Here is a 27058-nt window from a genome sequence, read left to right as displayed (position 1 = left end):
TTTGAAATCAAGGTGAGATGAAGGGGGAAAACTATAGATCAATGGCTTATGTTTTTAATAGCTGTCAACTTTTCAGTAACATTTGGAAAAGCAAGCTACTTTATAAAATCTGCCAAAATATATCAAAATTTTGTAATTCTTAGAAAGGAAAGAGTTATTTGACATTTAAAAAGGAATACAACATTGTACTTTCCCATCTTCTGAAAAGCAGACAAACAAAATTACTATTTTATTTCAACACCTCAGGAAGTGGCAGTATTGCTAAAGGAAGTATGTACTGTAAATATCCATTATGCAAGCAATTCTGTATTTCTTCTTTGCTTGGCTTTATTTTTAGTGTTATAAAACACTTCTAAACAGTTTGGGGTTATAAGAATATTTCAAAGCCTAATTCTTATCTCCACAAATTTTAGTTTATGACTCCAGTGTTTTAATATCATGCTTTAAAAAACCCCAGAATTTCTTAAATGAGATGTGAAAATAGTGATCTTTGTGTAGATGAAAATATGGAATAGTACTGTGAAGAAAAAAAAAAAGTGGGAAAATAATCTTCAAAGAAATTGTCTTCTAAAATTGTCTTTTTCAAGTAAATAATAATTTGGTACTTCTTGAAGTAATAACATCTGTTAAATTTTACCATCACTCATCTATGAAAATTATGCAACTGGCCATTATTTTGTATTAAAAAACCCCTAAACATGTAATTAGATACCTTTCTACATAATCCAGCAGTCGGGAACAGTGGTTAGAAGCAGGAGCATCATGGCCTCCAACTGCATAAAGAAAGCCATCACATGTAGCCACTCCTACACCTCCTCTTCTCTTACACATAGGAGCACACATATTCCATTTATTTGTGTGAGGATCATAATATTCCATTGAACTCAAACAAGAACTTCCATCCCGACCTCCAACTGAATATAACCTAAGAAATAAATATAACCACAGAAATAATAATGTTAATAAAACCAGAGCTCAGAACTGTAAAAATAAAGACCAATGAACATCTATGTTTTCATCTCAAGATCATATGAATTTCATATAGTCAGCAATGAGATGTTTTAGGTATTATTACCAAACTCACATACTACTCAGTGCTTTGCCCACCTAAATAGAAAGGAAGCTATTTTCTTTCTGGTCATGGATATTTTCATTCTTCACTGAGAATATATACTGCCAAGAGTGCCCTAATTGGCATGAAGATCTGTCTCTATAGGTCTAAATAAAATTATAAAGCATATAAGCAGTATCACTGCCTAACTGCTAATCATCTGTGTGGTGGATGTAAAAGTTCTAATTTATAATTGGCAATGCAGGTAAACCTGAAATATGCAATCAATTTATAACAGTTTCAATGTGTTTTTATGATGTATTAAAGTAGTGAGAATTAGCCTTGACAACTACTGCCCTACATTTTAGCATTCTGTCTTGTATAATTCTCTAAAACAGAATAGATTCACAAGCTTCTCCATTCTTGAGAAAAAAAATAAAAAGAATGAAAATATACTGTATGTGCTGCATAAGCTCTGTATGCTAAGTACAACCCATATGGAAAACTGTAACCAGTCTTTGATCCAGTATGCAGCCTAATCCATATGCAAAATTATCAATGGGATGTTCACGTCCAAAATGAATTTTACACTTGCACTACAGCTGAGATCAAATATGCAGTGCCTTGCAGAAAAGAATATCATATTCTGTTTTTATACATGGATTTTTAAAAAATACTTCCTGGGTTTCAAGGATCTTGGTTACATCAAAGTCTTTCCCCACACTAACATTAACATGCCTACTCAGCAAGTAACAAAATGATACTCCCAGGCACTCCATGTTGATTTTCTTCATCAGGATAGATAATGAAGATTGCCTTCTCTAGGGAAATCATGGAAAACTTGAAGTATTTTAGATTTGAAACAGCAAAAATGCGGTTTAACAAAAACTATGTTGTATTTGCAATTATCTGCAGGCAAGAAACTTGTTTCCTTCCTCCCTTTTGAACAGTTCCAACACTTAATGATTGTTCTTTCTACTATTACCATGTTGCATCCATTTCTTACATGAATCATTTTCCAGTCTGTTGCCTTTTCTACACTACCTGGAGATTAACTAGTAGAAACACAGGCTAGTGTAAAGTCCAGCGACTGAGCAATTTAGGATGCAAAACCTGTCTGTGCGAAGCAATTATTCATTTGGAAGCTTTTACTGTCTTAAGCGCTCCATGAATTCAGAGCTACTTAAATGTGCATTACCATTACATTTCAGTGGCATGGATGCTGATGAATAAGGAAGTAATGTACTACCACTAAATAAGTCACTGAGGCCACAGAGTATTTTTGTACTGCTTGACAGACATACTTAGACTTAATCCAGCGCTCCTCTGTGAAAGACGTTAATGTAAATCCACTTCTATAACAACTATTTCCGTTGGTCCAGCCCTTTACCTTTCTCTATGACTATCAGATATCTAGAAGTGGGATCCAATCTGAGACTAAGACATCTGCATGTAAGTGCTAATCTGTGGGTTTCTGCAGTGTCCAAATTGTTGTTGTGCCCAGGGTAACAAGTCAAGCCTAGAGAGCAACTTAATACATCAGCCACCACCACAATTTTTTCAGCAGAGAAGAACCGTAGAACAGTACTAAAAAGAATTTACATATGTGATCCAAATGCATTTGCATTAATAATTAATAAAAGCATTTACATGTAGGTGTCTCCCAGGATGTTATCATTATTTTAAAAGGTGGGTCTTGGTTCAGTTGCACAAAGTGAAATCTGGGGTATGGTGACATTCCCTGTAGGCTGGCAGATATGATGAAGCCTACACAGGAGAAACACACGTAGAATCATAGAATCTTTTTGGCTGGAAAAGACCTTTAAAATCATCAAGCTCTACCATTTCCTAACTCTACCAAATTTAGGGATAAGGTATGTCCCTTAGTACCTTCAAGCACTTCCACCAACTCCCTGGGGAGCCTGTTCCAGCGTTTGATAATCTTTTCAGAGAAGAAGCTTCTTCTAATAGCCAACCTACACCTCCCCTGGTGTAATCTGAGGCCATTTCCTCTCATCCTACCACTTGTCACTAGGAAGAAGAAGTCAAAATCCACCTCACTACAATCTCCTGGTTCTCCTCCAACTGGTCCTACTGCTAAAGACTGAGGTAAAGAAGGCATTGAGGACCTCAGTCTTTTTCTTATCCTTGAACAATGTTTGCCCCTACATATATTAAGGGATATACATGCTTCTTAATCCCTCTTTTGTTGCCAATATATTTAGAGAAGTATTTCTTCTCTTTTACAGCAAAGCCAGACTAATTTCTATTAGGGTTTTATCCTCATAGGCTTTAGACCTCCTGGGTGGCCTGCCCTTTCTTCCAACCACCGTAAACTCTTGTTTTCTCCCTAAGCTGCAATCAAATGACTCCACTCAGCCAGGCTGGCCTTCCCTGATGACTTTTTTGGCACATGGGGACAGGCTATTCCTGTGCCTTTAAGACTTCTTTCTTGAAGAACATTCAGCCTTCCTGCGCTCCTTGGCAATTCAGGACTGCGTCCCATGGGACTCTGTCAAACACTCTCCAAAATAGGCCGAAGTCTGCCCTCTGGAAGTGGCAATTCTGATGAACGTCCTCTTCTCCAACAACTGAGAAATCTATCATTTTGTGATCACTGTGGCAAAGATAGCCCCCCATCATTACATCGCTCACAAATCCTTCTCTGTTCACAAACAACAGGTCCAGCAGGGCTCCTTCTCCAGTTGCTTTGCTCACCAGCTGTGTCAGGAAGACATTCTGCTCTGAACGATTTGTTGAAAATACTAGCAAGTAGAATTTAATTTTCATGTGTAAATACTTATGGAATGCAGAGTTGAAAGATAATTCAGCGAGTCTGAATTTAGCAAATTCAAATTCCTCAGTTTTGCTTTGATTGTTAATTTTACATTATTTACGGTATTATTCTAGCAGTTTTACCTTACCCAAAGTACTACTGCATCTAATTTATTTTTTTTCATTTAAAATTAGAATAGAATAGAATAGAATAGAATAGAATAGAATAGCTCCCTCAGTCTCTCCTCAATAGGGCTTGTGTTCCAAATCCCTCACAAACTTTGTTGCCCTTCTCTGGACATGTTCCAGCAAGTCAACATCTTTCCTAAACTGAGGGGCCCATAACTTGACACAGTACTCAAGGTGTGGCCTAACCAGTGCAGCGGTTCTCCCAGATTATGTGTGACTGTTGACATCTTCTAAATGTCATGCCTCTTAAATGCTTTTTAGTACTTACAATATTGTAAAGTTTTTATTTTCAACATAGTGTGATTAAAAGAAAGCCTGAGAAATAACAGTAATTATAATGGCATAACAGTCATATCTTCATTAATTTCTGAATTGGAAATATTCTGTTAACTGCACTTCATTGTGTATCCCATCAAAACTGTTGGGATTTCCAGTATAATTATCACTGTTTAGAGAGGAAGATCACGAAGGAAATGAAAGCATTCAGTTCTGAGTACTTTTATCTCTAGTGATCATAGCTGAAAGTTTTGCCTGTAGAGATGTTATAGATTTCTGTTCCCCAATGGTCTCTATTTCAGCTTATTCAGACACTGTGTCTACATAGTAACTTAGACCAAATTCAGTCTCCTCTGAGCTGGACATCTTTTCAGTGTTTGGTCATTTCTTTTTGTATCAAGATGGACAGAGATTCCTAAATATTTGTATACATATACGTATAAACTGGATAGAAAATGGCACAGAGGTTTCAAAGGATGAGACATTAGGAGAAATCATGACTGGATGGATCAAAAGCATTTATCACGGTGCTATCATCACAAACCTTTGATAACGAATCAGAAAAGCCATTTTTAAATTCAGTTTGACAAGCCAACCTCAAAAGATCAGACTGCCTTTGATGTGAGGTAGCATAGCTTGTGAAAACAGTTGAATCAGGCCTTTGCTGCATTTGTTAACGAGCTTCTGCCTTTCAAAATTTTTTCACTGTGAATATCAAAGACAATATCCAGTATTCTGCTTAGGCCCCTTTACACCCTTTTCTGCCCCTTCAGTGTGCCTGAAAGAGCAACAGAGAATTATTCTGGCACAAAGGATACCTGCCTGGTAGAACTGAGGGGAAGACAATGATTTTCATCAGTGCCGGATTCATGTATTGTTCAAACAGTCCATATCTGACCTAGGAATCAGACTGTAGGAGAGGAAAGATATCTATCCATGCTGCCTTCCTTATGCTAAAGAACTTAGGCTTGCATGGCAAAAGTTGGAAAAAACCCATAACTTTCTGAATGGAAATCATTAATGAAGTCTTATTTCTCTGTGTAAATTTGGAGAGGTATTTCATGTATTTGGTGCAGTGATACAGCAGTAGAATAAGTTAAAAATACAAGACCAGTGACCGAATGTCATAAAAAAACCCCACCTGTTATTTAATTCACAGAATTGTGAGTTGTGCTAGCCTGAACTAAACGTGTTTATGATAGCCATCTTCTTTGTGAGTTTAACAATTTCAGACCATACAACTCTTCCATTTTATCTTGTCTCAGAATCCATTTATTGCACAATTTTGATTAGAATATTACAAAATATCTACACCTATCTGTAGTTTCTACAGTTAAGGAAGAATATTTTCAACATGTGTCCCTTTCTCCCTATAGCAGAAGGCAGAATAATTGCCTCAGAAAATAGTTTGATCAAACCCAGCAGTTAATAAACAGCACATTTGTAAACCACCAAAGTGTCAAAACTATCATAAAAGGTTCTTCTACAGGATTTAAATTAAGGTATAGTTTTAACTTATAGGTAAAAGCACAGTTAGAGTAAAACATACACAAAAATATGAGGCTGGTAACTTGTCAGTCAGTTGCTGAAATATATTATTCTTCCCATTGCAAAAGGGTTTTATAAAATCAGTTACGTTTATAAAATACCTTCTATGCAATTAACAGCATCCTAAGTCAAATTTCATTTTACTCTCTAGTCAGGTAGATAATGTCTGATAGGCAGACAGACAAGTGAAAACATAGATTTTCTGACAAGGAAAAGCACTGCTGTATTTCAGTATCAGTCAAAAAACCATGTCATTCATAAAATGTTGATTTTAAGGTATTTGCAGTCAATGAGGATACTGTGGGCAGAAAGTATGTGGTATGAAATATTTTCCACCCTTTAAATGACTGTAATTTTGTATGCCAAGTGTAGTATTTTTCTTACTTCAAATGGATAATAAAACAGTAACTGAATCATCAATAAGGCACAAAAGCAAAGAAACCCTCAAGCCAAAACAAAACCAAAAAACAACAAACTGAGAAAAAACCTGCTCTGCTGTGAAATACAATTTTCTTTTTAGTTTGAAATTCTGAAGTGGTACTTCAGCTTTAAAAATCACAATTACAGCATATTAATACTTCATTTATTTAATAATATTGAGCCAGTTCCCTATTTTTTATTTAAGTATGAAAATCATCAGTGCATTGCAATTATATGGATGACTTGAAAAAGTCTTACATACTGTAGTTTGTGACCTTCTCAATGAACAAACTCTCCTCAATAATGAAAGATTCAGCTGAAGCTGGTTACCAAGCAAAAAGAGATTTCATTTTATCCCAATGTTAGTTATTAGGAAGTTAATCACATTTCAAATTAGAAAAATAGAAATATCAGTTAAGAGTGGAGACAGCATGGTATTCTCTTTTGCAGACTTTGTTGGAGATTTGTAAGAGCAGCCCATAGAGATATTTATTTGAGTATCAAACTAGATATTTAGTTTACTTTAATTTCAGTAAGATTTAGATATTCAAATACCATTCTGGACTTACACATACAGAAATAAGAAACTATGTGTTAACACATGAAAGTATGTCATTCAAGTAAATGCCTACATTTGGTCAGTGAAACATCTCAAGACTTTGACTGTACTGAACAAGGGCTTCCTTCAGGTCCTAACATATCAGTACTAAGTGCTCTTTGAGACAGGCTGGGATTCTCATACTTTCTTTCCCATTAAAGGTAATAATTAAAAGCCAGATTTTTGACCATGAGAGATAAGAGAGTGATTGCTGAATCACAGAATCACAAAATTTTAGGAGTTGGAACAGACCTCTAGAGATCATCAAATCCAACCCCACTGCCAAAGCAGGATGAACTAGGGCAGGCTGCAAGGGAATGCAGCTAGGTGCGTTTTGAAAGTCTCTGGAGAAGGAGACTCCACAATCTCTCTGGGCAGCCTGTTCCAGTGCTCCATCACCCTCACCATAAAAAGTTTCTCTTCACACTGGGGTGGAATGTCCTGTGTTTCAGCTTGTATCAGCTGCTCCTTGTCCTATCACTGGGCACTACAGAAAAGAGGCAATCACCTTCATCCCGATTCCCACCTTTCAGATATTTACAGACTTTAATAAGATCGCCCCTCAGTCTTCTCTACTCAAGACTAAACAGCCACAGGTCTCTCTGTCTCACAGGAGAGATGTCTCCCAGTCATCCTCACTGGATTCACTCCAGTAGATCCCCTGTCTCTCTTGAACTGGGGAGCCCAAAACTGTGTGTGGTCTCAGCAGGGCAGAGTAGAGAGGGAAAAAACTTCCCTAGACCTGCTGGACTCACTTTTCTTGATGCACCCCAAAACGATTTTTAAAAGTCTGTGCTTAACTGTGCAATCTGCACAATTAAAAAACTGACTGTGAATCTTTCTGGGCATTATCCACACTGCCTCCCATAAATATTTCATATTTAAAAGGTTAAAGTTAGATGGAATGACCCAATTGTACTTTCCTGTCAGGTATTAGGACTAAGTTAACTCACCATGTCTACTTAGTGAATAAGTACCTTTATGCCCAAATTAATGCTTACCATGCTATCTTACATTCATTATCTACATAGAATTTGTTCACTACAATATTTATTAAAAATAATATAGTAATGACAAAATATTTCTTATTCCAAAATCTGAATGGTAGACCTCACAGCAAATGACAGTCATGCTACCTGTAGTCCAGTCAACAGTCAGCCAGTCCCAAAATCTTGTGTGAGTGATGAAGAGAAATGCATGGTCCGGCATACACACTAAAACATGCGGGTGTGCAGTAAACATGCAGAACAGAAACATGGCCTAAGCATCTGGCAGCCTGAATATAGTATATCAAGAGAAAACAGGCTCATCAAGTTCCCACCCTGAAGTGAAGCAATGTCATGTCATCAGCCATATTTCTTACCAATACTGGATTTACTGTAAAGTTTCATGATGGTTCATTGTGCTTTTCCAAGAGTAATATATATATTTTCCTAACTTGAACCTATTCTAGTAATTTTTAACTCTAGCCTAGCCACATAAAAAGAAACTTGTGCAGACACTTGTACTTTACAGACTTGTAAAAAACTTTTGCTTGTCAGAGAGCAATTATGATGCATATTGAATCAAATTGCACATCATTGAGCTGCATGGGACCCCCACGAAGGAAATACGAATTTGTGTGCAAAGGTACAGAAGATCAGACCAGGGCATTGAATTAATAATAAGCTTTAATGATTTTGCTAAGAGAAAATGCCATGCATAGTTTATTATATGATGAATGAAAAGCAAAGAAGCAGAACTCCTGGAGGAGGTTGTAATCAGTCATGCAATCAGGTTTTGTAGGTGGTTATGTGAACGTAATACACTGATAATTCTCTTGTGCCAAACACTGAAGTGCTATTAAGGGCTTTGTGGAATTATTAACCTATGCCTTTCTGGGGTCAGTACACAGAAAATATATTCCTGTGGTTGAGTAACTACAGTACAGTTTTGATAACTTTTCTTGTGAGCACACTAATTTGGTTTGAACTTTACTATTTTCTTGAAAATGAAGGTTCAGCAAGCTATATTTCTGATATTTGCTTTGTAATGTTGCACAATACTCATAAGGGACATATTAAACTAAAGCAAATGCCATTTACCACAGGCATAATACTTATTTAAATAACAGGAGTTTCATTCCATCTTTGTTTTATTAAATAACCAGAAACCAAAATACTCCTCTGCACATATGCCAGCATCTGTAGTGGCCAGTTCTCTGTGTTTCCCAATCAAAATGAAAAAGAGGATGGGTGGAAAATTACTGCTAAGACAATAACACAATTTACAGAAATCCATTATTGTATGAATCCAACTACTGCAAAAAAAAGTGGAGCTGAATGAATGAAACTAAATGAAAACAAAAAAAATTAACAATAAAAAGCTAAATGCTACTTAAACCTCTCCACCTAACAAATGAAAATGTAACAAATGAATTTGCATGGGTGTGAAGGGATCAATTATTATGCTATTAAAAAAAACCATAATTTCTATTAATGCTTAAGTAGAAATAATAGAATGTGGAAATAATAGAATGTAGAAATAATAGAATGTGGAAGCCATCCCAAATTCTATCTGCTACAGTCAAGCAACAGACAAAATCTGAACTACCAATCCATAATAATGAACACAACTACTGACTTTCAATAAAAATGTGAAAACAGAATACATTCAAATAGCAATAAGATAAACAGGAAAAAGGAAGGTAACATAATTGATGGAGAAAGATAAGGTTTTCCAAACCACTCCAGCTTTAAAAATGTTGGCTTGGATTAAGAGTATGTATGTTCCTATACTGTTCTTATAAAGTATCTTTGGGTTAGTTGGAGCATCTTGCTCTTACCATTTGTATTGCATTTTCATGTTATAAAAAACCCCAACCAACCAAAACAACAACAACAACAAAAAACCAACCAAAACTCTAGTCATAATTTCAACATGTTTCTTGAGGTTATCAATTGTGACTCATCCTCAAGAGCGTTTGAGCATTTATTTGCTTTCTTTGGTACCAAACTTAAAAACACAGACAGAGCTTTGTCATTAACCTTCTGAAAGCAAAAATGTTTTAAAAATGCTCAACTTAGCTTTTTCAAGACTCCTATTAATATGAATAAAAGGGGGAAAAAAAAAGTGAGTCTTGACCAGAGCTGATCATTTGTCCCAGGACAGGTTTTCTTCTTTGGTATCTGAAGTCCATTCCTGCTCTGTATCTTTCAGCTTTGTCTAATTTAAATGCCTTCATTACTAATTTCTAATAATTATTTATTTTCCAAACTCCATTTGGACAACATTAGAAAGGAAACTTGATGTCCTAACTGAATACTAGAGTGCCCAGTATGTGGCAAATGTTTCACAATTAAACGTGCAAAAATCAGTATTGCAATTGTGTTGTTTATAAGTGCCAAGGCACTGGCATTCAGGTGATGCAGGGGTGGCCATCTGCGAGGAGAGTCTGGGCTACTCTGTGCCAGACATAGCAGTTTCCAGTCAGCTCCAACTGTCCCACCACATGGCACAGCTGAGCCCAGAATCCAAGGTGGTAGTACCTCTGTGAAAAAAACTCTCAGAAAAGGCAAAAAATGGCACACAGCCAGAGTGAGGAGGGGAAAGAAAATGAGAAACAACAGAGGGAACACCAAAGTCAAAGAAGGAGGAGGAGAAGGAGGTGCTCCACAGCACCAAATCAGGTATCTGCACTGCAGCCTGGAGCAGCAGAGTATTTCCTGGACTGCATCCTATTGAGAACCACTAATGGAGCAAGGGAAATGCATGAGGAGGCAGAATCAGCAGATAGGAACGGTTACAGAATGACCACAAGCTGCACTCCCCATTTGCCTGCATATATATTAAGTCTAACACTCTCCACACTTCCATTACTGTTTAAGAAAGGAGATGGAATCTCCAAAGCCTCAGCACACACCTTCAGTGCTAACTGTTGACCTAGGAAAATAAAATTTTACAGAAAATGAAAATTTTCTGATTCAAATCTTTGGTGTCAAATAAACCAGATAATATTACCCTTTTTATGAACTGTTAAATGTGTTACATACTTTTTTTGTCTCCCTATAATATTTGTTCCATCTAGACTTTCCCATCTGAATGTTATCTATTTATGTCCATCTGTTCCTTTGCCAACTGTAAAACTTCTGTTGCTTTTCTTTGGTATGACATGGTACCACTGTTTTAAACTTTGCACTCTCAGTTAAAGTTTCTTTAATATGCATGACCAGAATTGATCAGAGAACTCCAAAGAGCATGTTTCTACAGTGAATAAACTATGTATTCTTCAGTTGCATTTCCTTTTCTCAACAGATGTCGTTTGCTGTTTCTGTATTAACAAGTTACATAGCTTTTTCCCCCTCTTCTATCACTTTCTACCATAAATTTTCTTCAAACACAAGACTTGTTCATTCACACATATATTATTAAATATATCATTTGTGTGGTTTCTTGAGGTCCTCCAAATGCATATGATAATGTTCCCTTTGGTGTCACTTTGGATGGTCTTAAAATTTAAAGTGTGCTCCTGCTATTATACTCCTTTATTCCAGGTTGATCTGCTGGCCATACTATTGTGGGACAAAGCCCTAGAGGGAAGAGGGGCCCAGGACAGCTGATCAGTGTTCAAGGATCACCTTCTCCGTACCCAGGAGCAAAGTATACCCACAAAGAGGAAAGAATGCTGGGAGACCTGCCTGGATGAGCAAGGAGCTCCTGGACATGCTGGCACACACACACACAAAAAACTGTACAAGGAGTGGAAGAAAGGACAGCTGGAATGGGGAGCATATAAGGAAGCTGCCGGAGCAGCAGGAGGCCTGGTTAGAAAAGCTGAAGCTCAGTTAGAATTAAATCTAGCCAGGGAGATCAAGGGGAATAGTAAAAATTTCTACAGGTATATTAATGGTAAAAAGAAGAGTAGAAAAGGTGTGGGCCCCCTCAGAAAGGAAATAGGTGAACTGGTGACAAGTGACATGGAGGAGACCTAGTCTTCAGTGGCAGGAGCTCCAGCCACATTCCCAGAATAATGGAAGATAATGGTAGGAACTGGAAGAAAGAACTGCCCACTGTGAGTGAATATCAGGTTTGTGACCATCTGAAGAACATGAAAGTTTCAAGTCCATGGGACCCAATGGGATACACCCACAGGTGTTGAGGGTACTGGCAGATGAGGTTGCTAAATGGCTCTCCATCATATTCCAAAAGTCATGGCACATCAAGTGAATCATAGCCAGCAGGTCGAGGGAGGTGATTCTCCCCCTCTACTCTGCTCTGGTGAGACCCCAACTGGAGTACTGCATCCAGTTCTAGAGCCTCTATTACAGGAAGGGTCTGGATGTATTGGAACGTGTCTGAAGAAGGGCCATGAGGATGATCAGAGGGCTGGAGCACCTCTCCTATGAAGACAGACTGAGAGAGTTTGGGCTATTCAGTCTGGAGAAGAGAAGGATCCAGGGTGACCTTATTGTGGACTTCCAGTATCACAGTATCACTAAGGTTGGAAGAGACCTCAAAGATCATCAAGTCCAACCTGTCACCACAGACCTCATGACTAGACCATGGCACCAAGTGCCATGTCCAATCCCCTCTTGAACACCTCCAGGGATGGTGACTCCACCACCTCTCTGGGCAGCCCATTCCAATGATGAACAACTCTCTCAGGGAAGAACTTTCTCCTCACCTCGAGTCTAAATTTCCCCTGGTGCAGCTTGAGACTGCATCCTCTTGTTCTGGTGCTGGTTGCCTGGGAGAAGAGACCAACCCCTTCCTGGCCACAACCACCTTTCAGGTAGTTGTAGAGAGCAATGAGGTCACCCCTGAGCCTCATCTTCTCCAGGCAACCAGTATTTGAAGGGGGCCTACAAGAAAGCTGGTGAGGGACTTTTTAGGGTGTCAGGTAGTGATAGGACTAGTGGGAATGGAACAAAACTAGAAATGGTAGATTCAGATTGGACATTAGGAAGTTCTTCATCATGAGGATGGTGAGACACTGGAACAGGTTGCCCAGGGAGGTGGTAGAAGCCTCATCCCTGGAGGTTTTCAAGGCCAGGCAGGATGTGGCTCTGAGCATCCTGATCTAGTGTGAGGTGTCCCTGCCCATGGCAGGGGGTTAGAACTAGATGATACTTGGTGTCCCTTCCAACCCTAACAATTCTATGATTCTATAATCCTTTATTTTCCAGTAGCAATAATGTGTGAGAAAACTATCATTCCAGAAGTTCTCCCTCCTCTATTGTGCCCACTGATCCCAAGAGATTATTTACTGCCTGCTCTTTGCTTACATTCTGTTGTCAACAGTGGGATTCATCTTCCCTGCTTAAATATCAAAACCATCTAAGTCAGAATATAAAATAATCCTCAAGAGAAAAATGAGTGCCTAATAGGAGAATTCATGCTGTCCTGACATAAATGTCTAAAATAAGTAAGACAAATTATATCTTGAACATACATATTCCTGCCATTTTCATAGGGTGACCTTAAGGTGACTGAGTTATTTGTAGATTTTTGTACAAAAATAACTGAAGTTATACGTGAATTCCACCCCCACCTGTAAATTATTACAGTTCACACCATATTCTTTTTAGCCACATAGATAAAAGTATTTTAAAAGTGCTAAGCAAAAAGCAATAAATTCCACATTGCTATAAAATGAGGTTTAATGTGTCACATTTAAATTTTAAAAAGTGAAAGTTATAAAAGAGAAACATAAGATTTGAATACAGTTAGAATTAAAAGGCTAATGTAGCCAGATTGTTTTGTCAAGAATCACATTTCTGCTTGCTTGCTGTGTGAATGTAGTTACCATCAGAAAAAGGTTTCATGGGTCAGTGGCTGAAGCAAGGTACAAAATGCGTGTACAACAAATCTTATCCCTGGGTATGTCGCTATATGAGAGTCATAAACTCAGTTGGTTAACTGGAATATATAAAAGGTAGATAAGTCAACTGACAATTTGTCCTGACGTGGTTTATACCATACATACCAAAATCTCAGGTCTATATTCTCAAGCACTTGATATTAATAATAAACAAAAATAATATGGAAAAAATATATAAATTATATATATTATATATAATAATTATATATATTATATATTATATATATAATATATATTATATATTATATATTATATATAATAATTATATATTATAAAAATATAAATATAAAAGCCAGGAGATACAGGAGGGTGTGCACAACTGCATCTACATTTTTTTTGAAAGACACCCTCTATTTCAGTATGGTGAAAGTTATTTACTGCTGTGTGCCACAGTTATTCATCCCTCCAGGAAACGTGTTTCAACCATGTAAGAATACCCTACTCACTTGCCATTTAATGCTGCTACTCCAACAGTGCTTCTGGCAATTGACATACTTGCCACAAATGTCCACTGCTGACTTTGAGGGTCCCATCTCTCAACTGTATTCAAGTAACTCCAACCATCATGTCCACCCACTGCATAAATAGGCCCTTCAAGCACTGTAACTCCTAAAATGGAGGAGAGAGAGTGAGAAGATAAAAGTGTACTTTATCAATGGTAAAAAAAATAATATCCAAAACGTAGCCCCACAAATGAACTTGCATATCCAAAGTGAAAATGGGAACACCAATTTGAAATCTAATTAATTAAGGACTAAAAATAGCAATAAAATTAATGACACTCCCCATGGCTTTCTGAAAAACTGGTCTTGTCAAACAAACCTGATAACCTGTCAATGATTTCTGTATATTATTTAACTTAGTGTCTCATAACATTCTGCTCATTAATTTGCTCTTCAGGTTATCAGCAAATCACATAATAAATAAATTATGGATGGAATACCTGATAGATTTCAAGTTATTGTCAACCTAAGGGGAATTTCACTGAAAGCAACCTGAGTGGGATTTTACTGAAAGGAATTACTTCTACCAGGGTTCCATGGGGAAGGGAAAGAATTTTGAAGTTTTCAGCATTTTTGTCAGTTAGGTGGAATAAAATATAAGAATTTTCACTCATGGGAAGCTTGGTGGTCTGGTACAGAATCAAAAAATATTTTTGAAGGCTGAAGCAACTAGCTTACGGCTGCTTCATCAAATATCAAAAGAACAAAAGAGAAAAAAATTGCAAGAGAATGGGTACTTTCATAGGAGAACAATGTTGGAATATGAAGATTCTTTTATGTAGTGCAGAAAAGTAACACAAAATTCATGGAAGTTGTAGTAGGAGAAAATTAAATAAGAATCAAATTTTTAATTACCCATTTAAAGGTACTGACAAATTCTCTATCTCACAGGATGTTCTGTTAGGATAGAAGGCTCCAGAAGACAAGATAATGCTAAGCAACTTTTGTTCCAATACAGTGAGTTCAGTAATTTCATTTTATGAATCTATGAGCATTATTCTGAAAAATCTCAGTCTAAACTCAATCCTATACCTAAATCAGTGTGCTTTTCTTCCACTCCATTTCACAGGACCTGAACTCATCACAAAGCCAGAAAAGAGTAACTTGCTAAAAGTTTCAAAGAAAGGTGTTTGTTTGATTCCTTTTTCTTACAGAAAAGTCTCTCTTTCATTTACAACAAGGTAATGTTTCCATTTTCTCTGTTTTGTTCTGTTTCAGATAAGTCATTAATTCAAAGCTTAATTTGACTTGAAAACAGTATTTATGAATGACTTTGAATAAGTCTCACGTTAAGTGGTCACAGAAATATTCCTACACTTTGAATACTGATATGGGGTTTCCTTTTTGTTTGGTGGGTTTTGTTGTTTGTGTGGTGGTTTGGTTTTTTTTGTTTGTTTGTTTTTACTTTAGAAAATAATTAAAAAAATCCTACTAACCCTTACTGCCCATCCACAAGAAGGGCTGGATGGAGGAACCTGCAAACTATAGGCCTGTCAGCCTGACCTCAGTGCCAGGAAAAATTATGGAACAGGTCATCTTGGGGCAATCACTGCGCACCTGAAGAATGGCCAAGGGATCAGGCCCAACCAGCATGGATTTAGGAAGGGCAGATCCTGCCTCACCAAGCTGATCTCCTTCTATGATCAGGTGAACGCCTGGTGGATGTGGGGAAGGCTGTGGATGTAGTCTACCTGGACTTCAGCAAGGCCTTTGACACCATCCCCTACAGCAAACTCCTGGTCAAGCTGTCAGCCCGTGGCTTGGACAAGTACACTCTGTGCTGGGTTAGGAACTGGCTGGAGGGCCAAGCCCAGAGAGTGGTGGTGAATGGTGCCACATCCAGCTGGCAGCCAGTCACTAGTGGTGTCCCCCAGGGATCAGTGCTGGGCCCCATCCTGTTCAATATCTTTACTGATGATCTGGATGAGGGGATTGAGTCCATCATCAGTACATTTGCAGATGATACCAAGTTGGGGGCAGATGTTGGTTGGTTAGAGGGTGGAAGGGCTCTCCAGAGGGACCTTGACAGGCTGGACAGGTGGGCAGAGTCCAACATGATGACATTCAACAAGTTCAAGTGCTAGGTGCTGCACTTTGGTCACAACAATCCCATGCAGAGCTACAGGCTGGGGTCAGAGTGGATGGAGAGCTGCCAAACAGAAAGGGACCTGGGGGTGCTGATTGACAGCTGGCTGAACATGAGCCAGCAGTGTGCCCAGGTGGCCAAGAAGGCTAATGGCATCCTGGCCTGCATCAAGAATAGTGTGGCCAGCAGGAGCAGGGAAGTCATTGTGCCACTGCTCTCTGCACTGGAGTTGGTGTCTTCTCTTAGGCAATCAGCATTAAAACGAGAGGACACAGTCTCAAGCTGCACAAGGGGAAGTTTAGGCTCGAGGTGAGGAGAAAGTTCTTCACTGAGAGAGTCATTCGCCACTGGTATGGGCTGCCCAGGGAGGTGGTAGAGTCACGGCCCCTGGAGGTGCTCAAGTGGGGATTGGATGTAGCACTTGGTGCCATGGTTTAGTAGCCATGAGGTCTTGGGTGACAGGTTGGATCTTTGAGGTCCTTTCCAACCTTAATTGATTCTATGATACTATGAATTTTTCATTCTTATAAAGTCTGAGCCTCATTTTTTGCTGTAGAACTTTCTGTGAACTCATTTTCCAGTTTCTTGTTGTATGAAGAGTCTTCCTTCTAAATGCTTTTAATCAATCATAAGATTCAGCTATTTTTTTTCCACACTATTGAAGTGGATATTACATTGAATTCATGATCTATATATAAGTCAATGTCCATTTTTCAGAATGCAACCAGTAGCAAACTTGTGGGAAGATGTGCCAGTGTCAGCACAGAAAATCAGGAGATAATATGCTGCAGTTGTGTGTGTTTGTTGCTCTTTTGTTACCCTCGTATCTAGAGTTACATATATTCTTAAACCCTGAACAAAGATATTTGCAGTAATTTATTATAGCACTGTACTCTTTAGCTTTTCATTTGTATACATTTCACTTAATTTAAAGTTAAATAGAAAATAAAATTGTTTGGATTAAAATTATAATCATATTCAAAGAAAGCTAAGGTATGTGAACGCTTCTGTACAAATGCATGGACATATAATTGGTGTGTAGGTAACACACAAATTCTAACCTTCTCATATAAGCAGAGTTGTATTATTATCATGCAATGAATTTTACAGCAAAACTATGATGCATGTCAAAACACATCTCATCAGTTTTGAAACGTCCACCTTTTACTTCCTCAGCTAGCTTGTTTCTGCTTTCAGTACAATATAAAGATGACACCATCGATTTACACTTTTTATGTTACTCATAATTTCATAATTTTTGACATGTCCTTTCATATTTGAGGTTTAGTCTCACTTTTTTTTCCCGCTGTATATTGTCTTCCCAATTATTTCATTCAGTTTTGGTAGAAAAATTGCTTTCCACTTATTAAAAATACTGTTCTTCCTTAATTTTAATGGATTTGTAGTTGAAGATTTTTTATTTTTTTTTTTAATGAAACCTCCCCCAATAATGCCATTGCATTAATGTAACACATTTTCTCTTTGCATTTCCTGCCATACTGTTTAACTGGGCTTTATACCAAAACCAGCATTCACTGAGTTTATAAAACACGGGTAGAACTCTGTGAGATGCATAATTCCTTCAGACTTTTCCCCAATGGTATTTACATAGCATAGAATAAAATAGAACAGAACAGGTTGGAAAAGACCTTTGAGATAATTGAGCCCAACCTATCATTCAACACTAGCATTTATCCCTTGCTGTAGTGTTGTGAACTTACATGAATGGGTGAGAAAGGGCTTAATGTTCTGCATGACGTAAATGCATTTAGAATAGAATAGAATACAATAGAGTAAACCAGGTTGGAGGAGACCTTCAAGATCATCGTGTCCAATCTATCATCCAACACCACCTAATCAACTAAACCATGGAACCAAGCATCCTGTCAAGCCTCGCCCTGAACACCCCCAGCAACAGTGACCTCACCACCTCCTTGGGCAGCCCATTCCAATGGGCAGTCACTCTCTGTGTAAAACTTTCTCCTAACCTCCAGCCTAAACCTCCCCTGGTGCAGCCTGAGACTGTGTCCTCTAGTTCTGGTACTGGTTGCCTGGGAGAAGAGACCAACCTCTGCCTCACTGCAACCCCTCTTCAGGTAGTTGTAGAGAGCAATAAGGTCACCCCTGAGTCTCCTCCTCTCCAGGCTAAGCAACCCCAGCTCCCTCAGTCTCTCCTCATAGGACTTGTTCTCCAAGCCCCTCACCAACCTTGTCGCCCTTCTCTGGACACACTCCAGCAAGTCAACATCCTTCCTAAACTGAGGGGCCCAGAACTGGACACAGTACAAAGGGAGGCTTGTATTGTAACAGAATTAAATTATAGATAATCAAGATTATTATCGATCTGAATACAGAAACTGGAAATTGATGGAATGGGATAATTTATTTTTTTATTTTATTTGGAGAAAATAATAATTCTGACATTGAGGGTCTAATTTATCTTATCCATCTTTTAACTGAATTGACTTCCAAGTTTCATGACATTCCTGCAAAATACCTGTAAAGTACTTTTGGCTTTGCAGGTTCTCATACAGTTCCTGGAAAACTGAGGCTAGTAACTCAACTATGAGGTTTTCTTTTAGGAAGAAAATGATTACAAGCTTAATAACTCAATGTTTGTTATTTATTCAGTCATTCAGAAGTCAGTACCTATTAAACTTCATGTCCTGTAAAAAAGATGGGGATTTTGGGAATATGTATAGTCTTGGTTAAAAAGTGTCTTACTGAAATTGTATTTCAACATATTGCTGTTCATCAGTACAATCTGAAATTAGCAGATTCTGCAAACATTATTGAAAACACTAAAATAAACTCTGAAGTCAAGTTGTACAGAAAAAAAGAAAAAGTACAAGAAAGAGGGATATGTTGCAGCACCAAGAATAACACTTTTTTTCCTACCTGCAAAATCATTCACCTAAGCATTTAGACTTAGAGATTATAAAAGAAAACTGTTATTTTTTTACCTCAGTGAGATCTAAAAAGGAATATTGTCTAGTGTGCAATAGCAGGAATTTTCCTTTTGAATGTCTTCACAAAGCTGTGTAGCAAAAATCCTATTATGTCTAATTAGTCGCTGAGATCTGTTTCAATTATTTATACTTGGAGATTGGAATGAGATTTTTAAATTGCTTTTCTGTGATGCTACAAAATAATGGAACATTGGTTATCCCATTTCTAACTCTGCTTTTCCTTATGTGCAAGACAGACCTAATTTTACAAAGGGGATTTTTTTAAAGTATCAGTTTTTATAAAATAACAGAAATAAAATTCCACACTGGCACTTGTGGACGCAAAATGGCAATGAAACAAATTATCTATGCTGTTGAATTTACTGTAGCCTCTGCTTTTCGGTATTTCTAGAGGCAGACTTTTAACTGGAAAGGATAAACCTGTATCCAACAATTATTTTTTTTTTAATATGAAAATTATCTTTTATGAAGACAGCAGACAGCAGACATATGCTGTGTCATGACACTGAAGGTGAGGAGACAATCAAATCAGTGACTTGTTAACCGAGTATTAAACACCCAGACTTCCTTATTTTAAACTCTGCATTTATTTAGTTTCCCAGTAGATGTAAATTTCTATTTCCTTTCTCACTCACTTCCATGGAAGCATACTTAATACAATTCTGTATTGCTTCCAACTAACACTGCTGCTTTTCCTTACTCTGTTCATGCCTTCTAAGTCTTAAACCACTTCTATTCCATATTACTGGTGTCAACATTAAAAAGTAATGATGGTACAGTCCAAATTATTTTAAATTATGCATCACTTAATTAAACCTACTATTTAATTTTGAGAACCACAACGTTAAATGGGTGTGAAATGCAAGTATTATTCTTTGGATGCTACATATAGGACTTCTATAGATTAAGGTGGCAGTTAGCATGTGATAAATTGGAGATTTAGACCTGACCTACCTTCCTTAGTGAATATTCAGTGACACATTGTTGAAAATACCTCTTCCTATGTTTATTCAGAGGCAGGTATCAATGTGGATTAAAAGAATTATAAAAATATTGCTGCCCTCTTGGGACAGAAGATATATTGACACGTTAATATAATGCAAATTTATAGACGATCTGCCTGCCACCTCTTTATTTACATTCAGTTTTGCAGATGAGACACCAGATTCTCATCTCAGCCACACTATTATCCGGAGAACATGACTCAGAAATTATCTTAAGTGTTGCAGTTATGATCTGTAACTCTTTAGTGAATTGGGTCATGATCTACTGCTTAGTAAGGGTGCAATGTACAATGACAAGGTACTTAATAATTCAGAAAAAAAAAATCCCTGTAATGTTCCTGACAATTAGGAGAAAAATTCAAAGCAAAAATCTAATATACATGCAAATCAATATTGTGGAGAAAATACTTTAAAGGGTTCAGATCCTCTGCTGACGGTGAAAGCTAGCTATAATGGAGTTTCAGGGATATTGTTATTATAAAATAACAATAATTTAACTACATATAGGTACATTGTACTAGTCAATAGTCCATAAAAGAAAGGGTAAACAGCACAGCTATGCCAGAGTTCGTTTGCTCTTTTTCTGCACAGAGAAATCACCACATAGCGGGAACACATCTCCAGCACAGCATGGCCTTGTGAGATGATGATCTGCCTAGAAAGATTTACCATTGCAGAAAAGACAGACATTTCCAGCTAGATCTTGACTAAAAGAACCTTTGTGGCACAAGAGCTCTGTTGATTTAAGACTGATTGAAACAGATGTCATGTATCTAATTATCCAACAATTAAGTTATTTATATCTAGAGATGTGGAATGACTTTGCCCATTGCAATAGAATTTGGTTAGTATTATATGAGCATGGTAGTATTCATGACTGTACTATTCTCAGTTGTCAGTATGATATAATAAAGTAGTACCTTTAAAAGAGTCCTATATCCAATATTCTAGCTTTTGGCACTGTAGCAAATACTCTACAAAACACATCTTTCTAGAACTCTGGTTGTTGGTGCAAAATAATTTACAGCACTTTTGGGAAAACACATTAATCATAAATACAGTTTCATCATACCAGTTGAGTATGATTCACTTTAAGATCAGCCTGTTGGTTTCAAAGCTAATTCTAGTCTCCTCATTCTACTGATATTTCATTCCACCTGCCTTTAATCTCTCCTCCCATTCAGAAGAACACTGCAGTTTTGAATCTCCCCTGTTGTTCAAAATGGAATCCCAGACACTCATGCATCTGTTTGTTTATATCTGTACAATTTTCTTTCCCCATAGCATTTTTTTCCACATACACTCAACATATATAACAATTGGAATTATCTTCCTATATATATTGAAGGAAGGAGACTCATTAACTTTTCCAATAACTTTTGGAATTAGTCTGTTGTAAGTAAGTAATTTCACCTCAACAGTATTTAAACAAAACAAAACAAACCCACCCAACCAAAAAAAAACCCAACCAAAACAAGCCCAAACCCAACAAAAATAACACACCACCAAAACCCAACCAAACAACAAACAAGCATACACAAACCAAAGCAACCCCTCCTTAGTTTTATTTGGTTTGGAAGAGGTGAATTTGTCATTTTTGCCTACTGTGTAGCCCAGCAATTGTGATACATACAAAAAGATGCTATCTTGCAAGCTAATGGAGAAAGAATGAAAAGGATCCCATTTACTCTCTGTATTTTTATAGTTTAGCTTACAGCAACCATGGATGTAACTGTTAAACTTTAATTTATATTTGGAGACTACTTTAGTGGTTTCTACTATGTCTTGAATGCTTTTTTTTGATTGATTGTAACTCCATAGACAAACATGTATTTACTGGGGCTTCAGCGCTATCTAAAATAGCATCATCACTTATCTACCTTGGCAAAAGCTTTAAAAAGAAAAGAAAGCCAAACTCTTACTGATTTTAAAATTATCCTTTAGTCTACATTTAAAGATATCATCAGGTTTTCAGTGCTGACCAAGCGATATTCTATGTCTCATAAGGTTCTATGAAAAAAGGTAGAACTCTGACTTTATACTTAATTGGTTTTGCTACAATGCTGTGCATCTGATATGTTCTGCTCACAACTTCTCTAGTCTTCTAGCCTGTGTTTTCATGGTGAAACTGTTTTAAAAAAATGTTCATAAAACCAATTCTTTAAAGTCTCCATTTCTAAAGAAAGTTATTTAAACTAAAATTAAGGTGACAACTCTCCATATTAGAATCATAGAATCAAAGAATTGTTAGGGTTGGAAGGGACCCCAAGGATCATCTAGTTCCAACCCCCCTGCCACAGGCACGGACACCTCACACCTAGATCAGGATGCTCAGAGCCACATCCAGCCTGGCCTTGAAAACCTCCAGGGATGAGGCTTCTACCACCTCCCTGAGCAACCTGTTCCAGTATCTCACCACCCTCATGGTAAAGAACTTCTTCCTAACATCCAATCCTAGTCCTATCACTACCTCACACCCTAAAAAGTGCCTCCCAAGCTTTCTTGTAGGCCCCCTTCAGATACAGGAAGCCTTCTCTCCGCCAGACTGAACAGCCCCAACTCCCTCAGTCTGTCCTCATAGGAGAGGTGCTCCATCACTCTGATCATCCTTGTGGCCCTTCTCCGGACACATTCCAGCACATCCAGACCCTTCCTGTAACAGGGGCTCCAGAACTGGATGCAGTACTCCAGTTGGGGTCTCACCAGAGCAGAGTAGAGGGGGAGAATCAAGCAATATGTTGAACCCGGACCTGCCAATCTCAACACAGAGAACATAAATACCAGTGACAGAATAGTTGCAAGAAGGTGACCACTGCCATGGGGTGGGCAAAACAGCAGAAGAAGGGGACACAGTCTCAAGCTGTGCCAGGGGAGGATTAGACTGGATGTTAGGAAGAAATTCTACATAGAGAGAGTGATTGCCCATTGGAATGGGCTGCCTGGGGAGGTGGTGGGGTGTCCATCACTGGGAGTGTTTAGGAGGAGACTTGATGGGGTGCTTGGTGCCATGGTTTAGTTGATTAGATGGGTTGGATGCGATGATCTTGAAGGTCTCTTCCAACTTGGTCTGGTCTATTCTATTCTATTCTATTCTATCCCAGACCTGCAGAGGCAGTGGTTTTTATTGAGATGTAGTGGTTTGGGAGACCAATTCTCCTACCACAGGCGAAAGACTTAGACAAAATGGATTGCAGAAAAATGGTGGAAAGAATGAGAAGTTTTACAGAAAACCACAAGCACTGTGACAAAGAGAGAGAGATCCCAGAACATACCCAAGAACGTCCCATCCCCACCTGGGGGTACACCCAAATGCCTCCCCAGGGCTCTTTCTTCCCCCCCACAACCCAGCCTCCCCCACCCCCCATTCCAGCTGTCCTTTCTTCCTTTCCTTGTAGAGTTTCTTTTTGTGTGCTAGCGTGTCCAGAAGCTCCTTGCTCATCCAGGCAGGTCTTCTTTCTTCTTTGTGGGTATACTTTTCTCCTTGGCATATCGAAGGTGATCCTTGAACACTGACCAGCTGTCCTGGGCTTTGTGCCATGATACTTTGGCCAGCAGATCCCTGAAGTGATCAAAGTCTGCATGCCTAAATTCCAGGGTTGTAAGGTTGGGATATGTCCTCCTGGTTGTCCTGAGTATCTTAAATTCTATTGCTTCATGGTCACTGAATCCAAGGTTATCCCTAAGCCTCACACTGGTCACCAGCCCTTCCCTATTGATGAGAACAAGGTCCAGCACAGCACCTTTTCTTGTTGGTTCCTCTAACATTTGGAGGAGGAAGTTGTCATCTGTGCATTCCAGGAACATTCTGCTTGCTGGTACCTAACTGTGTTGTCCCTTGTGGGTTAACGCCCATCCTGAAAACAGGGTGGAGGGCTTGTGAGTGCTTTGTGCTCCCTGCAGGGCATTTTCCCCCTGGGAAACTGAGTCTGTTCCACTGCCCCCTCCCTGCCCAGCAGAGCATGAGACTCTGAATGTTGAGATCATGGGTTCAAGCTGGCAGTGGGTTGCAGTGTCCTCTTTTATACCCTAGCTGGGCAGGGAGGGGGCAACCTCAACCCATGTGTTACTTTTGGTTTTCCCTTCCCCTGTTGCAATGTGATCAAGCATTGTTATGCTATTATGGACCTATCAAGGTCTCTAGTATTCCCACTGAAGGCATATTTTAAAAATCTGACAAAATGCTAGAAATCTATTGTTAAAAAATGACTTTTTTCTTTATTTCATCAAGTGAAAGCAAAGGAATAAAAATATTTTATTCATGACAATTCATTTGCAGAATTTTTATTATCTAGAATAAATTGATTTTAATAATTGATTTTTACCCACTTTAAAAAAGGAATAATTCTACCAGTGTTAAATAGCTCAGTGCATGCTTCCTACTATGTTACCTCTAGATTTAAGATTTTATGTACCTCATGTAATTAGCTGCACATTTTTAATTGTATTTAAATAGAAGTTTTTCTACAGTTTTATTATGCCCTTTGTTTTAGTTTTGTATCTTAAACAGTTTGTTAAGAACACACATTTTTGGCATTTCTCAAAATCTATGTACACATATGAAGAAATGCCCAGTACCACACCCTTGTATTTCTTTCTAAAAGTTCTAGTGCAACTCATTATTGGAATCCCAAGTTATCTTTGCTTTACTAGAGTTACACAATACTTTTTATTATTATTGTTTTCCATGAATAATTCTAGGTTAATACACTTCTGAAGCTAACAAGTCCAAGATATATTTACCTAATATACCTACACTACAAAATAATTTTATTAATATTTAATTAACTCTTTCATTTTTTTCTTGTACTTGGGTAGCATGGAAAACAACATTAAAACTGTTCCTGGAAAGAAGCAACCTGGACTTTAAAAAGAAGCAAACAAAAAACAACAAAACCCCACAAACCAAAAAGAAAATAATTTTTTTTTTTTTTTTTACTTTTTCCATAGGCCAAGACTGGAGCTTTTATTGTAGTAATATTTGGTAGAAAATTCTCAAATCTAGCTGAACCTGAATTTTAGTATGTTGATATATAAAAGATAAAAGTTATGCAGTGTCCAAATCCTTACTGCAGGAGGATATAGGAATATGTCACCTTATTTGTTATGTTCTACTGTATATATTCCTACTTAGGGGCATGAATCCTATCCTAAATTCTTAGCTGCCTAGAACTGCAGAGTCGCCGTCGCTGGGGGTGTTCAGGACGAGGCTTGACAGGATGCTTGGTTGCATGGTTTAGTTGATTGGGTGGTGTTGGATGATAGGTTGGACACTGATCTTGAAGGTCTCTTCCAACCTGGTTTATTCTATTCTATTCTATTCTATGATGTAAGCTATCACACACATTAAAAATATTTAATAAATAATAATATATTTTTGAAATTTAAAAATTCTTTGGAAAGCACCTCATTAATTTTAAATCATTGACACAGACAATGATGTACTTTTAAAACTAGTTAAAATACTTTATGATTATAATTTAATGACTTACAAGCCATATAGGCTTAGACTAATTAATGTCTTCACATGTATTTTCCTTCTGAGGTTTACCATGTAGTAAGAATAAAATCAAAGGCAAGATAAATTATTTAGAATAGAATAGAGCTGGAAGAGACCTTCAATATCATCGTGTCCAACCCATCATCCAACACCATCTAATCAACTAAACCATGGCACCAAGCACCCCATCAAGTCTCCTCCTAAACACTTCCAGTGATGGCAACTCCACCACCTCCTCCGGGCAGCCTATTCCAATGGGCAATCACTCTCTATGAAGAACTTCTTCCTAACATCCAGCCTAAACCTCCCCTGGTACAGCCTGAGACTGTGTCCTCTTGTTCTGGTACTGGTTGCCTGGGAGAAGAGACTAACCTCTGCCTCACTACAATCCCTCTTCAGGTAGTTGTAGAGAGCAATAAGGTCTGCCCTGAGCCTCTTCTTCTCCAGGCTAAGCAACCCCAGTTCCCTCAGTCTCTCCTCATAGGGCTTGTGTTCCAAATCCCTCACGAACTTTGTTGCCCTTCTCTGGACATGCTCCAGCAAGTCAACATCTTTCCTAAACTGAGGGGCCCAGAACTGGACACAGTACTCAAGGTGTGGCCTAACCAGTATGCAGAACATAAATTTTTGTGACATTCTGTATGCATGCAAACATGAAGTTAAATTAATTCACATTTCATTCTTTATTTTCTTTATTAATATCTAGAATCTTCTGTTGATGCGTCAGAAGGAATCATGACTCCTCATGAATGAACTCTCTAGGCAATTTCTGATAAATAAATATATTATAATATGGTCCCATGACATGTTGATTTAATATACTTTCAGACAGTGCTTGATAGTGCTAAAAACCAAGATTGAACAAGTAGGCATATTCTTAACAGTTAACAAGGAATTAAACATATATATATAAACATTGCCTTAGTGAAAAAATGAGTAAAATCATCTAGCATGATTCATGAATTCTATTTACCCCAGGCCTATATGCTAAATCTAAGGGTCTTCCATCAGCAATGGATATATTTACAGCATTTATAGCATTTTCATTCAGACAATTCCAACTGGCAAAATTCCAAAGTTTAAACTAGTTTACAATTGATTCCCTATCTCTTCTCTCTCTCTCATTCCCCTCTATGCAGCACATGAAGTCTTTTTATGAAGCAATTCTGCACCCACATTTCCTATTTCTTTGCTGAATTTATAATCTAAAAACTATTTTATATTTTTTCCCCTCTTTGTTCTTTCAGTGTCTTTCTGCCTTGCCTATATGGGTTTTGATGAGG

General features: G+C 37.9%; 1 protein-coding gene across 1 annotated transcript in view; it reads right to left on the bottom strand.

The window, feature by feature from the left end:
• Positions 1 to 27058, bottom strand: part of KLHL1 (kelch like family member 1) — a 210684-nt gene that overhangs the window by 4620 nt on the left and 179006 nt on the right. The window contains exons 8-9 of the mRNA XM_054163103.1: positions 14163 to 14325; positions 713 to 925 (exon numbers count right to left, since the gene is read on the bottom strand). Coding sequence (XP_054019078.1) covers positions 713 to 925; positions 14163 to 14325 — 376 coding nt within the window. The remainder of the gene's footprint in view (positions 1 to 712; positions 926 to 14162; positions 14326 to 27058) is intronic.

This window comes from Dryobates pubescens, chromosome 7 (assembly GCF_014839835.1).
Source record: "Dryobates pubescens isolate bDryPub1 chromosome 7, bDryPub1.pri, whole genome shotgun sequence".
Classification (NCBI taxonomy): domain Eukaryota; kingdom Metazoa; phylum Chordata; class Aves; order Piciformes; family Picidae; genus Dryobates; species Dryobates pubescens.
The sequence above is the reverse complement of the archived record's forward strand: the minus strand, read 5'-3'. Positions and strand labels throughout refer to the sequence as shown.